At 40.8% G+C, this 16,626-nt stretch overlaps 1 protein-coding gene across 5 annotated transcripts in view; it reads right to left on the bottom strand.

Annotated features, from left to right (window-relative positions):
- The window catches only part of PDS5A (PDS5 cohesin associated factor A), a 140,881-nt gene that overhangs the window by 12,740 nt on the left and 111,515 nt on the right, over positions 1-16,626 (bottom strand). For 4 of the 5 annotated variants that reach the window (XM_060188161.1, XM_060188163.1, XM_060188162.1 and 1 more), the window contains 5 exons: positions 15,210-15,329; positions 9,602-9,664; positions 7,580-7,725; positions 4,839-4,947; positions 3,681-4,033 (listed from right to left, as the gene is read on the bottom strand). In XM_060188161.1, coding sequence (XP_060044144.1) covers positions 3,681-4,033; positions 4,839-4,947; positions 7,580-7,725; positions 9,602-9,664; positions 15,210-15,329 — 791 coding nt within the window. Of the gene's footprint in view, positions 1-3,676; positions 4,034-4,838; positions 4,948-7,579; positions 7,726-9,601; positions 9,665-15,209; positions 15,330-16,626 lie in introns of those variants that run through there. The other variant, XM_060188164.1, reaches the window with a different exon arrangement.

Below are 16,626 nucleotides of genomic sequence, written 5' to 3'. Positions count from 1 at the left end.
CAGTCACCAGGTTCCAGGTGTCATCAGGATGCCGGCCAGACTTCCCTGGATTGAAGACCCCATCAATGTGTCCTGGAGCTCAGCTTCCCCAGAGACCCACCCTACTAGGGAAAGATAGAGGCAGACTGGGAGTATGGACCGAGCAGTCAACGCCCATGTTCAGCGGGGAAGCAATTACAGAAGCCAGACCTTCTACCTTCTGCAACCCACAATGACCCTGGGTCCATGCTCCCAGAGGGATAGAGAATGGGAAAGCTATCGGGGGAGGGGGTGGGATATGGAGATTGGGCGGTGGGAATTGTGTGGGGTTGTATCCCTCCTACCCTATGGTTTTGTTAATTAATCCTTTCTTAAATAAAAAAGAAAAAAAAAATAATGACAACAACAAGGGTAACAGCAAGAGCAACATGATGGGAAAAGTGGCCTCCAGGAGCAGTGGATCCAAGCCCCAGTGATAACCCTGGAGGCAAAAAAAAAAGTAAAGCATACATGCTGCTCTATACTGTCTATCAGTGGAAAAAAAAAGAAAAGGTAACAGCAGCAAATGTTGGAGAGGGTGTGGGGTCAAAGGAACCCTCCTACATTGCTGGTGGGAATGTCAACTGGTCCAACCTCTTGGAGAACAGTCTGGAGAACTCTCAGAAGGCTAGAAATGGACCTACCCTATGACCCTGCAATTCCTCTCCTGGGGATATATCCTAAGGAACCCAACACATCCATCCAAAAAGATCTGTGTACACATATGTTTTTGGCAGCACAATTTGTAATAGCCAAAACCTGGAAACAACCCAGGTGTCCAACAACATATGAGTGGCTGAGCAAGTTGTGGTATATATACACAATGCAATACTACTCAGCTGTAAAAAATGGTGACTTCACCGTTTTCAGCCGATCCTGGATGGACCTTGAAAAAATCATGTTGAGTGAAGTAATTCGGAAACAGAAGGATGAATATGGGATGATCTCACTCTCAGGCAGAAGTTGAAAAACAAGATCAGAAAAGAAAACAGAAGCAGAACCTGAAATGGAATTGGCATATTGCACCCAAGTAAAAGACTCTGGGGTGGGTGGGTGGGGAGAATACAGGTCCATGAAGGATGATAAATGACATAGTGGGGGTTGTATTGTTAAATGGGAAACTGGGGAATGTTATGCATGTACAAACTATTGTATTTACTGTTGAATGTAAAACATTAATTCCCCAATAAAGAAATAAATTTAAAAAAAGAAAGAAATTGAAAGAAAGAGAGAGAGAGAGAGAAATAAGAGTTGACTGTCGGACCAGGAGATAACTCATTCAGTCTAGATACAAGGAGCTGGGTTCAAATCCATGGCAACACACAGAAACACTATGCATGACAGGTGATGGGGTGTAATAACAGGAATCCAAAGTGTAGGATGTATCTGTTCGATGTTTCCTAACTTCATTTTGTCACTGTTGGTGTTTCCTTGCACCAGGCTGACTTTTTCACTGAGCAAAATCTCAGGACCAAAGCATCCTCAATATGATTGGAGGCTGGGCTTGAATCCAGTTACACACACAGTAAAAAGGGGTGCTACTCAGGTGGGCTATTTAGCTGGCCCTGTGTGTCTATTTTTTCCTTGTGTTTGAAAGGTAGCCTTTTAGTGCTGGCAAGATAGCTCACCTATCTTGCTTTGTCATGTATGTGACCCTGGCTCAAGTCTAGCATCCGCCTCACTGGGGGATGTTTCCATGCTGTGGTTCTTTCCCTAGCTGACCAAAAAAGCAGTAGCCATTTCACATCATGTAAACCAGTGAAGGAGAGCAAGCAAAGGATAACACTGTTCTTGCTAGTACACAATTAAAAATTATATTTTTTAAAAAAAGTGTCTTTACCAGAAAACTAATCAGCTATGGCTTATGGTAGTTTGGAAGGACTGAATCTGAGACTTCAGGGCCTCAGGTAATGAAGAGTCTATCTGCACAACCATTCTGCTATCTACCCCCACCCCAAACACTGTACTTTAATTAAGGATTAACCAGTACGGGAGGCAAACCAGTAGAGCACACAAGTTACCATGTATGAGGATCTGTGTCCAAGCCCTGGTTCCCACCTGCAGGGGGAAGTTTCCTGAGCACTGAAGTAGCTCTGCAGGTGCCTTTCTCTCTCCCTCTTTTAATTTTTGTCTCCAGGGTTATCACCGCGGCTTAGTGCCTGCACGAAGAATCCACTGCTCCCCCCCTTTTTTAAATAGATTTTTCTTTAATTTTTTTCATTATTTTCCCTTTTGTAGCCCTTGTTTTTTATTGTTGTTATTGATGTCATTGTTGTTGGATAGGACAGAGAGAAATGGAGAGAGGAGGGGAAGACAGAGAGAGGGGGAGAAAGACAGCTGCAGCACTGTTTCACCGCTTGTGAAGCGACTCCCCTACAGGTGGGGAGCCGGGCGCTCAAACTGGGGTATTTACGTGGTTCTTGTGCTTTGCGTCATGTGTGCTTAACCCGCTGTGCTACTGCCTGACCCTCCTTTTTGTTGTTGTTGTCCGTGTTGTTACTGTTAGTAACAACACTGGTGGCAATAAAATAAAATAAAAATTGGTCCAGGAGATGGCACAGTGGATAAAGTGCTGGCCTCTCAAGCACGAGGCCCTGAGTTCAGTCCACGGCAGCGCATGTGCCAGAGTGATGTCTGGCCCTTTCTCTCCTCGTATCTTTCTCATTCATAAGTAAGATATTTAAAACAAACCATTGTGACCCAGTTAAGAAATACAGGGGTGGGAGAGTTGGGCGGTAGCACAGCCGGTTAAGTGCACATGGTGCAAAGCACAGGACCAGCACAATGATCCCTGTTCGAGCCCTGGCTTCCCACCTGTAGAAGTGTAGCTTCAAGGCAGTGAAGCAGGTCTGCAGGTGTCTTTTTCTCCCCGTCTTCCCCTCCTCTCTCCATTTCTCTCTGTCCTATCCAACAACGACATCAGTAACAATAGTAATAACTACAAAAATAAAACAAAGACAACAAAAGGGAATAAATAAATATTAAAAAAAAATACAGGGGTGATTTTTACTGTCAAATGCTTAGGTGAATGGAACACAGTGACAATGAATGTCTGCTGTGCCTCGAACCTCTGACGTGTGAGTTTAAGTTTCTGAGTTTGAACCCCAGGATTATATATGTCAAATGACAGTCTGGTTCTCTCACTAATAAACACAACAATCAATCAAACAGAATTTTTAAAAATATATTTTTCCTGTCAGAGCACTATAAAACCAAGCTTATGGTAGTACTAGCTGGGAATCGAACCTGGAACCTTAGACCTCAGGCATGAAAGTCTTTTGCATAACTATTATGCTATCTCCCTCACCCAATAAATAAAATTTTTTAAAATGTCTACATTTAAAGTTCAGCAGTCCAGGGTGAGGATAGACAGCATTATGGTTATGCAGACACTCATATCTGAGGCTCCCGAAGTCTCAGGTTCAATCCCCCCGCACAACCATAAACCAGAACTGATCAGTGATAGGGTTAAAAAAAAAAAAAAAAAGAGTCCAACAGTTCAGGAGGTGGAAATGACCAACTTAAATAATACAAAAGGTTGTGAGTTCAACCCCCAGCATTGCGCATTTTTGCTCTTTTCATTTCTCCCAGAATAAGTACACGTGTCTAAAACTCCCACTATGATGATAAATGACGAAGGTCAAAACAATGGTGCATATTACCTTTGTAAGTCAATCTGTCTCTCTGCTGGTGCTGCCTTTTTGGCTCCATCTTGCAGTTTAGGTGCTTTGGCATTCCCTCCTTCCAAACTCCCAGGGCTTTCCTGACCACCTGCAGCTCTCTTTCTTCCCTTGCTAAGGGGTTTATTTACATCATCATTTTTGGTTGTGTTGCCCTGAGTTTCAGACTTGGGTCGACGTCCTCTCCTGGGTTTTGAAGGGGTTGGTGGTCCTGATTCATCGATTTTCTCATCTGCTTTTTTTTGAATGTTCTCTGTACCAGCTGCAGTTACTGTTCGCTTCTTTCCCCTGTCAGTGCTGATGCTGCCTTGGGTAGCCTGATCAGAATTAATCTCCTGAAAGAGTACGAACAACTAAGTTAACACAAATCCCCGGGAAAAAGATGCAGAAAGCAGATACATCACAGTACTTACTGATAGACTGTTAGTGGAGCTTCTTTTGGTAAAGTATTTATTGTGCAGGGTGAACTATTGCCTGACTCCTTATATACTAGTTTTCTGATCAGACCCTGAGAAGAAATGATCATGCTGGGGCAGGGGGGCAGGGGCAGCTAGCAAAATGGTTATGCAAAAAGAGTCTCATTCCTGAGGCTCCAAAGTTTGTTCAAGCCCCCATGCCATCAAAAGCCAGAGCCGAACAGTGCTCTGGTACTGGTGTAAAAAGAAAAAAAAATAGAAACTGAGAGGGAAGAGGGCTAGGGTAAGAGACACTTGCAGCTCTGCTTCATCACTCATGAAGCTTCCCTACAGGTAAGGACCAGGGGCTTGGACCTGGGTCCTTGCACACTGATGTGTGTGCTTAAACAGGTGTGCCACCCCCCCCCCCCGAAACCAGAGCACTGATCAGCTCTGGCTTATCATGTTTGTAGACAGGAGCCTCAGGCATGTAAGGTTCATAGTTAGTGGGGGTTGGATTGTTATATGGGAAACTGGGGAATGTTCTGCATGTACAAAGCATTGTATTTACTGTTGAATGTAAAACATTAATTCCCCAATTAAAAAAAAAAACTTATTTATTTTTTTGGAGAGAGGAGATATTTGAGAGGGGAAGGAAGACAGGGAGAAAGGCACCTGCAGACCCCTGTGCCCTGCAGCGCATGTGCTCAGCCAAGTGCTCTAGCACCCATCCCCCAAACTTTACCTTATTCTTTACTGGGTCAATATTCTTCACAGGTGTGACCGAAATAATTCTCACGGGGTTTTCTTCATTTTCGCTAACTCCAGTTTCAGCTGCCTCTGCATTCTGTTCCCTATTGAATGTACCAAAGTTTATTTCATCATAAGAATGGAAAATTTACTATTTTACTATACTAATATAGAAACAGGCTCAGGCTGGTTTAGAAACTTCACTAAGAATAATGTCAACAAGATTCTAATTTGTGGTAAACTACTGCTTTATTATGATATTGATTTCTATTTCTAAAAAGTTATTTTATTTCCCTATTGATACGAGAGAGGTAAGAGAACCAGAGCAACACTTATGCACAAGAAATAGTGAATTCAATTTTCTTTTTTTATTTTTTTAAAAGATTTTATTTATTTATCAATGAGAAACATAGGAGGAGAGAGAAAGAGCCAGATATAATTCTGGTACATGCCCTGCCGTGAAATGAACTCAGGACCTCATGCTTCAGAGTCTGATGCTTTATCCACTGCACCACCTCCCGGACCACAGGAATTAAATTTTCTAGTCACTCATCTACCACCGCCCAGTGGCCATCCCCTAACTGCTGGCCAATATGATTCCAATTTTTGTAACTGCCATCGGGGTTGTTGCTAGGGCTCCATATCTTCTGCATGATGACCCAGTGCTCCTGGTGGCCGTTTTTCCTTTTTTCCCTCCTTTCTTCGCTTTGCTTTATAGATAGGACAGAGAGAAATTTAGAAGGGACAGGGAGAAAGGTAAGAGACCTGCAGACTTGCTTCACCACTTAAAAAAAAGAAAAATTTATTTATTCCCTTCTGTTGCCCAAGTGGGGAGAGGGATATTACAGAACCTGATATGGAACTATAACTGTGCAATCCTTTTCTTTTTTTTAAATTAAAAGTATATTATTTTATTTTTTTGCCTTCAGGTGTTATAACTGGGGCTTGGTGCCAGCACTATGGATCCACTGCTCCTGGAGACCATTTTTCCCATTTTTTCCCTTTTATTTTCCCTGTTGTTGCCCATTTTATTGTTGTTATTGATGTCGTCGTTGTTAGATAGGACAGAGAGAAATGGAGAGAGGAGGGGAAGACAGGGAGGGGGAGAGAAAGACAGACACCTGCAGACATGCTTCACTGCCTGTGAAGCAACTCTCCTCCAGGTGGGGAGCCGGGGCTAGAACCAGGATCCTTATACCGATCCCTGCGCTTGGCACCACGTGTGCTTAACCCACTGAGCTACTACCTGACTCCCTACATTATTTTATTTTACCAGAGCACTGCTCAGCTCTGGCTTATGGTGTTACTTGGGATTCAACCTGGGACTTCAGTCTCAGGCATGAGAGTCTCTTTGCATAACCATTATACTATCCCCCCATCCTAACCCTGTGATTTATCATCTTGTAAACCAATCTCTAATACATCAAAAGCGAAAAAAAAGAGATCCTGAATTCCACACCTGACATTTGCATGTACCAAAATGGTGCTGTGGTCTTCCTCCCCCCCCTAACTAAACACTGCTCATTTCTGGTTTATAGTTATACCAGAAAATGAATGCAGGACTGCTGGACATGTGGCATGATGTCTTCTGCATAATTTGTTCCCCCCTTTATTTATGAGAGAGAGAGAAAAAATAGAGTGTCATTTCTGGTGCATGTAATGCTGGGGATCAAAATTAGAAGAGTTCAATACTTTATTTTTTTAATATTTATTTCCCCTTTTTGTTGCCCTTGTTTTTTTGTTGTAGTTATTATTGTCGTCATTGTTGCTGGATAGGACAGAGAGAAATGGAGAGAAGAGGGGAAGATACAGAGAGGGGGAGAGAAAGATAGACACCCGCAGACCTGCTTCACCGCCTGTGAAGTGACTCCCCTGTAGGTGGGGAGCCGGGGGCTCGATCAATACTTTATTAATGACTCACCTCATGGGCCACTTATTAAGGTTATGCTATCTCTCTAGTCTGTGGTAGAAATCTGTGTGTAATATATCAAAATATGATATTTTACATATACACTTTACTCTTATAAGACATAGGTATTCATTTCCATAAAACTGGCCATAGGGGGAGTCGGGCAATAGCACAGAGGGTTAAGCGCAGGTGGTGCAAAGCGCAAGGGCCCACGTAAGGATCTCAGTTTGAGCCCCCCGATCCCAACTTGCAGTGGGGTCACTTCACAAGCGGGGAAGCAGGTGTCTAACTTTCTCTCTCCCTCTGTCTTCCCCTTTCTCTCAATTTCTCTCTGTTCTATCCAACAACAATGACATTAATAATAACTACAACAATAAAACAAGGGCAACATAAAGGCATAAATAAATACTAAAAAAAAAAAGGGAGAGAAAACACACACACACACACACAAAAAGTGGTCCAAGAGGTGGCACAGTGGATAAACCATTGAATTCTCAACCATAAAGTCCCAATTTTGATCCCTGGCAGCACATGTACCAGAGTGATATATGGTTCTTCCCTCCTCCTTTCTCATGAATAAATAAATTCTTAAAAAAAAAAAAGGTCATAGTAAAAATTATTTCTTTCCTTTGACTATTCTACATTCAGAACACTAAATTTCAAAATCTAGAGTATGAAAAGCATCATCAATTATACCAAAATTAAGTAAACTGTTACTTTGTACCAAAACATTTCCATTTTTGTGTTTTAAGACCAAAGTAAAGAGATTAAAAGATGAGCTAAGAAATAAGTGATAGTTAATAGAAACAAATGAAGAAAAATATTGCCTTGTTCGATTTCCAGCTGAAGGGTTCAGTTCTGAATTTACATTAATATTGCTTCCAGTCTCAGCTCCAGTGCTTCTAACATATGGTTTCCTTCCTGTTGCTGATAAAGGCTTGTTTACTGCACCTAGCACTCCAGTAGGTTTTGGCTAAAAATTAAAACACATGTTAGTTTACACTATATTGAAGGGAATATATATTAATTTAGATACACAGAAGTTAGTCTAAGTCAAGGAAGTGTTACTTTGATAGGTTAAATCCTAAACAAGAAATTCTATAAAATTGTGTTCGACACTAAGGAGAACTTGAACTGGAGTTGGTGTATTCTATACTGAAGTAAAAGACTCTGGGGTGGGGAGGGGAGAGGGTTCAGGTCCTGGAACATGATGGCAGAAGATCTAGTGGGGATTGTATTGTTATATGGAAAACTGAGAAATGTTATGCATGTACAAACTATTAATCGCTCCCCTCGTGTACAAATTTTTCTTAAACACAAAACAAAAAACATTAATCCCCCAATAAATTTAAAAAACTGTGTTTGGATATAAATACAAGCTCACAGCATTACTTATATTAGTAACTAAGAAATCTTTAATAAATGTTCAATAAAAACAAAAACTTAATACATTAATGAATAAAAATGAAGACATTAATAAAGTATTCCACAAGCAATTAAATGTATTTACTGATAGTTTAAATAATGCTTATAAAAAATCAGTTTCCTCTTGCACTTTTATTTTATTTTTTTTAAAGATTTTTTATTAATATTTCTTTATTCCCTTTTGTTGCCCTTGTTGTTTTATTGCTGTAGTTATTACTGATGTAGTTGTTGTTGGACAGAACAGAGAGAAATGGAGAGAGGAGGGGAAGACAGAGAGGGGGAGAGAAAGATAGATACCTGCAGACCTGCTTCACCACCTGTGAAGTGACTCCCCTGTAGGTGGGGAGCCGGGAGCTCGAACCAGGATCCTTATGCTGGTCCTTGCGCTTTGTGACACGTGCACTTAACCCGATGCGCCACCACCCGACTCCCTCCTCTTGCACTTTTAGATGTCACATAACTTAAGAATATACATGGTCGTGGTCCGGGAGGTGGCGCAGTTGTAAAGCTTTGGACTCACAAGCATGAGGTCCTGAGTTCGATCCTCGGCAGCACATGTGCCAGAGTGATGTCTGGTTCTTTCTCTGTCCTCCTATCTTTCTTATAAATAAATAAAATCTTAAAAAAAGAGTTAAAAAAAAAAGAATATACATTGTCAGGCAGGGGTAGATAGCATAATGGTTATGCAAACAAGACTGTCATGCCTGAGGCTTTGAAGTCCCAGGTTCAATCCCCTGCACCACCATAAACCAGAGCTGATCAGTGCTCTGGTAAAAAAAAAAAAAAAAAAAAAGAATATACACTGTCAGGAGTCGGGCGGTAGCACAGCAGGTTAAGCACAGATGGCATAAAGCAAAAGGACCAGTGTAAGAACCCCAGTTTGAGTCCCTGGCTCCCCACCTGCAGGGGTGTTGCTTCACAGCCAGTAAAGCAGGTCTGCAGGTGTCTATCTTTCTCCCCCCCATTTCTATTTATTTATTCATTCATTCATTCATTTATTCATTCATTTATTTATTTATTTATTTATTTATTTCCTTTTGTGGCCCTTGTTTTATTGCTATAGTTATTGATGTTGTCATTGTTGGATAGGACAGAGAGAAATGGAGAGAGGAGGGGAAGATAGAGTGGGGAAGAAAAGATAAGACACCTGTATACCTGCTTCACTGCTCATGAAGTGACTTCCCTGCAGATAGGGAGCCTGGAGCTCAAACCAGAAGCCTTGGTCCTTGTGTTTTGTGCCATGTGCGCTTAACCCGCTGTGCTACCACCTGAACCCCCCAGAACACAATCTTTAAGACCCAGAATAATAGAATCTAGGAAGCATGATAAAATCTAGGGAGCACAAGATTATACTTAGTGATAGATTAAATAATATATAAGACAAAAAAATTCAAAATTTTCATAAAAGGCATATAAAGTAATACCTTTCCGGTTAAGAGAAGTACTCTGGTTTCTTCTGAAATATAACTCTTATCATTAGAGAAGTCCTATATATATTTAAAAAAAGAACAATGTAAGTGAACATACATATTATTAAACATTTCAGGGATTGTACCTTATAATATTAATTACATTTGAATTGACATACATGCTGATTCATCAAATGATCAAATTGCATTCAATTAATTATACTAAAAGTCTAGTATTAAAATTAAACCTTGATATCTGGGTGGTGGAGCAATGGATATGATGACTGACTCTGAAACTGATGGCATTGCATGTGCATTATGATGGTCTGGTGTTTGCTCTCTCTCTAATTGTTAGACAAATTGCAAAATAAAAAAAATAATCCAAATCAACTATCAAAAGTAAATAAATAAATAAATAAATAAATAAATAAATAGGGGCCAGGCAATGGAGCACCACTTTGAGAGCACATATTACTAGGCACAAGGACCCAGATTCAAGCCTCTGGTCCCTACCTGAAGAGGGAAAGCATCCTGAGCAGTGCTGCAGGGCTGCAAGTGTCTGTCTCTCTCCCTCTCTCCTCCTCACCTCTTGACGTCTCTATGCAATAAAGTTTCCACACCTACTAATGGCAGAATTAAACCAGACCCCTACATTTGACCATGCACAAAAGTAAACTCCAGATGGATCAAAGATACGGATATTAAACCAGAAACTATGAAATAACTAGAAGAAAACATTTCCAGAACTCTCTGATGTCAGCTTTAAAAACAACTTTGAGGACTCAGATCCAATTACACAGAAAACAAAAGCAAAAATAAACCAATGGGACTACATCAAGTTGAAAAGTTTCTGCACAGCAACAGGAACCAGGCCCCAAACAGAAAGAATCTCTATAGAATGGGAGAAAACCTTTACAAGCCACACATCAGACAAAGGGTTGATAACTAACATTTAAAAAGAATTCACAGGAGTCGGGCAGTAGTGCAGCGGGTAAGTGCATGTGGTGCAAAGGGCAAGGACCAGCATAAGGATCCCGGTTCGAGCCCCCAGCTCCCCACCCGCAGGGGAGTCGCTTCACAGGCAGTGAAGCAGGTCTGCAGGTGTCTTTCTCTCCCCCTCTGTCTTCCCCTCCTCTCTCCATTTCTCTCTGTCCTATCCAACAATGACATTAATAACAACAACAACAACAATAAAAAAACAAGGGCAACAGAAGGGAATAAATAAATATATTAAAAAAAAAAAAAGAATTACTACTCACTGGTCTGGGTGGTGGCACAGTGGATAAGGCATTAGGTTCTTAAGCATGAGTTAGTGAGTTCGTTCCCTGGCAGCACATGCACCAAAATGATGTCTAGTTCTCTCTCATCCCCACTCACCCATCTTTCTCATAAATATTCATTACTCAGAAAAAAAAAAAAAACTAACTTCAACCCAGGTTCAAGCCCCTGGTGCCAACCTGCAAGGGGAACGCTTCACAAGTGGTGAAGCAGGGCTGCAGGTGTCTCTGCAGGTGTCTCTATTTTCCCCATGCTCATGATTCCTGGCTATCTTTATCCAAAAAATAAAGATAATAAAAAACAAATTAAAAAATGGGAGGGTTACTATCGAATGTAAAACACTAATTCCCCAATAAGAAATTAAAAAAAAAGGGATTATAAACGGAATCTTCACCAAAAGAGATACAAAGGGCCAACAGATTAAAAAAAAAAAAAAAGCTCAGTTATTAATTGTAAGCGAAATGCAAAGACAACAACCATGAGAATTTCATACAGTAACAACAAATGTTAGCAAAGGTGTGGGAAAAAGAAACCTTTCTATATCATTGGTAGGAGTGCAAATTGGACCAACCCCTGTGGAAAACAGTCTAAAGTGGATGATGGTATTTAGCATAATGGTCATGTAAAGAGATTCTTTTTTTTTTTCTTCTTCCCCCAGAGGGGTGAACCACTGGCTACCGGTGAGAATGTGGTTTGAACCTGAAGCTCTATCTGCCTCAGAGCCCATATGCAGAGACACTACACCAGGTCAGCACGCTGCTGTAAAGAGCGGTGAAGCAGGTCTGCAGGTGTCTTTCTCTCTCCCCTCTCTAGATTTCTCTGTCCTACCGACAACGACAACAAAAAGGGGCGAAACGGCCTTTAGGAGCAGTGGATTTGTAGCGCAGGCACCGAGCCCCAGTATCTATCTTTCTGTACCCGTCTTCCCCTCCTCTGTCCATTCTCTCTGTCCTATCCAACATTGATGACATCAATAACAACAATAAAACAATAAGGGCAACAAAAGGGAATATTTTTTTTTAAAAATGAAGAAAAAAAGAAAATGAATCACCTCCTGATGATTGATAATCTTTAAACCAATTCCCTTCATTTCTAATATTTCTTTTTTTTTAAATCTTTTTTCCACCTTGTTTTATCATTGTTGTGGCCATTATTATTGTTATTGATGTCGTCATTGTTGGATAGGACAGAGAGATATGGAAAGAGGAGGGGAAGACAGAGGGGGAGAGAAAGATAGACACCTGCAGATCTGCTTCACCGCCTGTGAAGTGACTCCCCTGCAGGTGGGGAGCCAGGGGCTCAAACCAGGATCTTTACCCCAGTCCTTGTGCTTTGTGTCATGTGCACTTAACCTGCCTGACTCCCAATTCCCTTCATTTCTAACAAGAACTTTATAATATGTCAGTGAAAACTGGACAAATTAATAAATGAACTTGCCACCAATTTATATTGAATCAAAATTAGTTATGGTGATGAGTGTTTCCTTAAAATAAATATTTAATAAATGAAAAAAAATTATTGCCTCAATTGTTATCTTAATTTACCTAATCTTTAACTGTCTAAATTTATACCAAATTAAAACCTACATAGTAGAAAAGGAAATGAGGAAAGTTTCTTCATGAGAAAAGGGAAAGGGTTAGTAGCTCACCAGGTTAAGCACAGGTGGCGCGAATTGCAAGGGCTGGTGTAAGGATCCCGGTTCGAGCCCCCCAGCTCCCCACCTGCAGGGGAGTCGCTTCACAGGCGGTGAAGCAGGTCTGCAGGTGTCTTTCTCACCCCCCTCTGTCCTGTCCAGCAATGATGACAGCAATAATAACAGCAACGATAAACAACAGGGACAGCAAAAGTGAAAATAAATAAATGTAAAAAAAAAATAAATAAAAAAAAAAGGAAAAAGGGAAAGGAACTAGGGAAAAGTGATACTTTTCAAGTGATAGAGTGCATGCCTGGGTTTGTGGCTCTATGTCAGGAACTACATGTACAAGAGTGGTACTCTTACCTGCTCCCACACTCGCATGTCTCTCACATGAAACTCCCATTTGTAATGAAAGAATCTTAACTAACAACTAACAGAACCTAAGTTATTATCAAGAAGGCAAAAAACTTATTTCACACACCAAGTAAGGGACAACCAAAATTAGGTATAGAAACAAGGGCAATTCAACTTTTTTAAAATGATAATTTAATTCTTGGTGATTGGATCACCACTGTATGAAGATTTTGACCAGGAACTATTCTAGTCATAACAGCCCTGAGTCAATCACAATGTAAATTTAAATTCATTTTAAATTGAGAGGCAAGGCACACCTAGGACAGTGCTCATGTTACTATGTGGAAGGACAGGCTCAAATCCCTGGACCCCATTGCTGGTAGATGTTTCATAAGTGGTGGAACAATGTTCCAGGTCTCTCTCTTTTTCTCTCCCTCCTGTCTCAATCTATATATAATAGTAGATAAAAAGACAAAGTATCTTTATTCCTATAATTTTTTTAACATAGTTCCAAATCTTATTTTTAGCATTTATTATTTCAGTAATTTATTTATTCATGAGAAAGAGAAGAGAAAAAGAACCAGAATCATTCTGATACGTGTGTGGTTGGGGGTTGAACTCAGGACCTCATGCTTCAGAGTCTAATGCTTTATCCACTACGCCACCTCCTAGACCACTATTATTATAGTTATTATTATTTTTTAATTTGCCATCAGGGTTATCAGTGGACTCAATGCCTGCACTACGAATCCACTGCTCCTGGAAGCTATTTTTTCCCTTTTGTTGCCCTTGTTGTTTATCATTGTTGTTGTTAGTTACTGTTGTTGGATAGAACAGAGGGAAATCAAGATAGGAGGGGAAGACAGAGAGGGGGAGAGAAAGACACCTGCAGACCTGCTTCACTGCTTGTGAAGCGACTCCCCCCCACAGGTGGGGAGCCGGGGCCTTGAACTGGCCTTACACCAGTCCTTGTGCTGTGTGCCATGTGCGTTTAACCTGCTGAGCTACCACCGGCCCCCTATTATTATTTATTTTTTTTTACACTGTTCAGTTCCAGCTTCTGGTGGTACAAGAGCCTCAGGCATGAGAGACTCTTTGCATAACCAGTATGCTATCTATCTTTACTCCCAAAGCATATTTTTAGGTTTTAAAATATGTGAGTGTGTGTAGCTCCCTTCACCCCCAGGCCATGAAGCTGTGGTCTCATGCAAGCATAACACCTTTCTCAGGCTTTCATTCAGATATAGACAGAGGAGATACCACAGTACTGGAGGGTCACCTGATGATATGGAATTCCCAATAGTGGTGGTGCTGGGAAAGGTATGAGGCTGGGGCATGTGCAAGTTAAATTATCTGAGAACCTTGCCCCATGAGTTAGGCCTACTGTTGGGGGGAAAAATACTTATTTCATAAGCTAAAGATAAGAGTGTCCAGGAAATAACTCAATTGGTAGTGTGTTCAGTTTGCATCTTTAAGGTTTGTGGGTACGATCCCTGGTACTCACTGCATGTATTGGTGTGGAGCTTTGGCTCATTTCTGCTTCTCTTGGTCATGTGAAACTTTCTTTTGTATGTAATAAATGTCGAAAGAAAAAGGAGGAGGGGGAGAGAATTAAAATTTCATTATTTTCTTTTCTTTTAAAGATTTATTATTTAATGTGATAGGACGAAGGGAAGATAAAGATACACTTGCAATACTGCATCACCACTGTTCAAGCTTTCCCATCTGCACATGGGGACTGTGGGCTTGAATCCAGGTTCTTTCCCATAGTAATATGTGCAGTCAACCAGGTGTTGCCTGCGTCCAGGAACTCATTATTCTAAGTCCAATGCTCTAGTCAGGACACCACAACCTAGGCTGTACCCCTGTCAAGTCTGAGAAAGGTATTGTTCAGAATTTTCAGACCATCTAATTCTTTTTTTGCCTTCAGTTATTGCTGGGGCTCGGTGCCTGCACTACGAATCTACTGCTCCTGGAGGCCATTTTCCCCATTTTTATTGTTCTTGTTGTTGCCCTTGTTGTTGCTGTTGGATAGGACACAGAGAAATCGAGAGAGGATGGGAAGACTGAGAGGGGGAGAGAAAGATAACACCTACAAACCTGACTCACCGGTAGTCAAGCCACCCCCTTGCAGGTGGGGAGCCAGGGTCTCAAACCAGGATCCTTGACTCCAGTCCTTGCGCTTAGTGCCGTGTGTGCTTAACCCACTGCACTACTGCTTGCCCCCTCCCCTAATTCTTTTATAGACTTGATTTATCTTGTAAGTCAAGATAATCTAATAACTGCTATTAGGGCTGATGGTAACTAAAACTTCAATTAGTTTACTTTGGTAGGAAAATGAGTGAAAGAAGTTACCTTTTCAGGTTGTGTAAAAAATTTCATAGGAAGCACTGGATCCTTTGGTGAATCTGCATTGCACAAAGCACTTTTACTATTTATAACACACAGAGCGACATCACATACTGTATAAAGTTTCTGTGGAAGAAAAAGTAGTAAGAACATCACATATAAGTTTTAGTAGTACAAAACTAACCACAAGTATCAATATTACCCAATATATAAATTGGATCTAAATAAGGATATATCATATTTTCCCTTCCTCCTGGAAAGGCACTGATACTGGGAATAACTATGGTTTCCATTGCTTTGACAAGTCTTAGGTGTATGGCCTTCTGTTCACATGGTTGGATTTCACATTGTTGGGACACTCATTATATCACTGAGGGCTACAGTTATGTTATGGCTGAACCTTGAAAGAAGGCATATGCAGACTTCTACAGAAATCATGATCATGATCTCTGTCCTATCCAACAACAAAATCAATAACAACAACAATAATAACTACAAGGGCAACAAAAGTGAATATGAAAAAAATCATGATTTTATTAAAGATTTTAAAAAATATTTATTTACTTGATATTTAGAGAGACAATAACCTAGAGCACCACTCTGACATACACTGGGGACAGGAATTGAAGTCAGGACTTCATGCTTTTATTTTTCAAAGATTTTAAAAATTTTTTACTTATTTCCTTTTGTTGCCCTTGTTTTTTTTTTTTTATTGTAGTTACTATTATTGTTGTTGTTGTTACTGATGTGGTCATTGTTGGATAGGACAGAGAGAAATGGAGAGAGGAGGGGAAGACAGAGAGGGGGAGAGACACCTGCAGACCTGCTTCACCGCCTGTGAAGCAGCTCCCCTGCAGGTGGGGAGTCTGGGGCTGGAACCAGGATCCTTAGGCTGGTCCTTGCACTTGGCGCCACCTGCCAACTCCTTTTGTTTATTTTTCATGGCAGCTATAGGGGGAGAGGGAGAAGCAGGCAGATCAGCTCTGGCTTATGGTGGTACTGAAGATAGAACTTGATGGGACCTCAGAGTCTCAGGCGTTATGCTATCTCCCCATCCCTTCATGAAAGATTTTAAGGAGATGAGGAAGAGTAGTATCTTTCAGAAAATATAGTGATCTTGGAATGTAAAGAACTTCTGAGAGCTAACAATGGAAGATTTGTCAGTGACTTGTGCTCCTTTAACTATGAAAAGCTCAAGTATTGGATGAAGGAATAGCTTTTATTGATAGACAATTAACATGCAGTGTGGAAAGCATAAAGAATATTTGGTGGAATAGGAAGTGATGCAGTGGATAAAGTACTGACTCTCAAGCTTGAGTTCCTAAATTCAGTCCTTAATACTGCATGTGCTAGACTAATATTACAGTTCAAATCCTTTCCCAGCCTGTCTATCTATCCATCCATCGATCACTTTTAGCCAGAA

This window comes from Erinaceus europaeus, chromosome 3, assembly GCF_950295315.1.
Source record: "Erinaceus europaeus chromosome 3, mEriEur2.1, whole genome shotgun sequence".
In the NCBI taxonomy this organism is placed as follows: Eukaryota; Metazoa; Chordata; class Mammalia; order Eulipotyphla; family Erinaceidae; genus Erinaceus; species Erinaceus europaeus.
The sequence above is the reverse complement of the archived record's forward strand: the minus strand, read 5'-3'. Positions and strand labels throughout refer to the sequence as shown.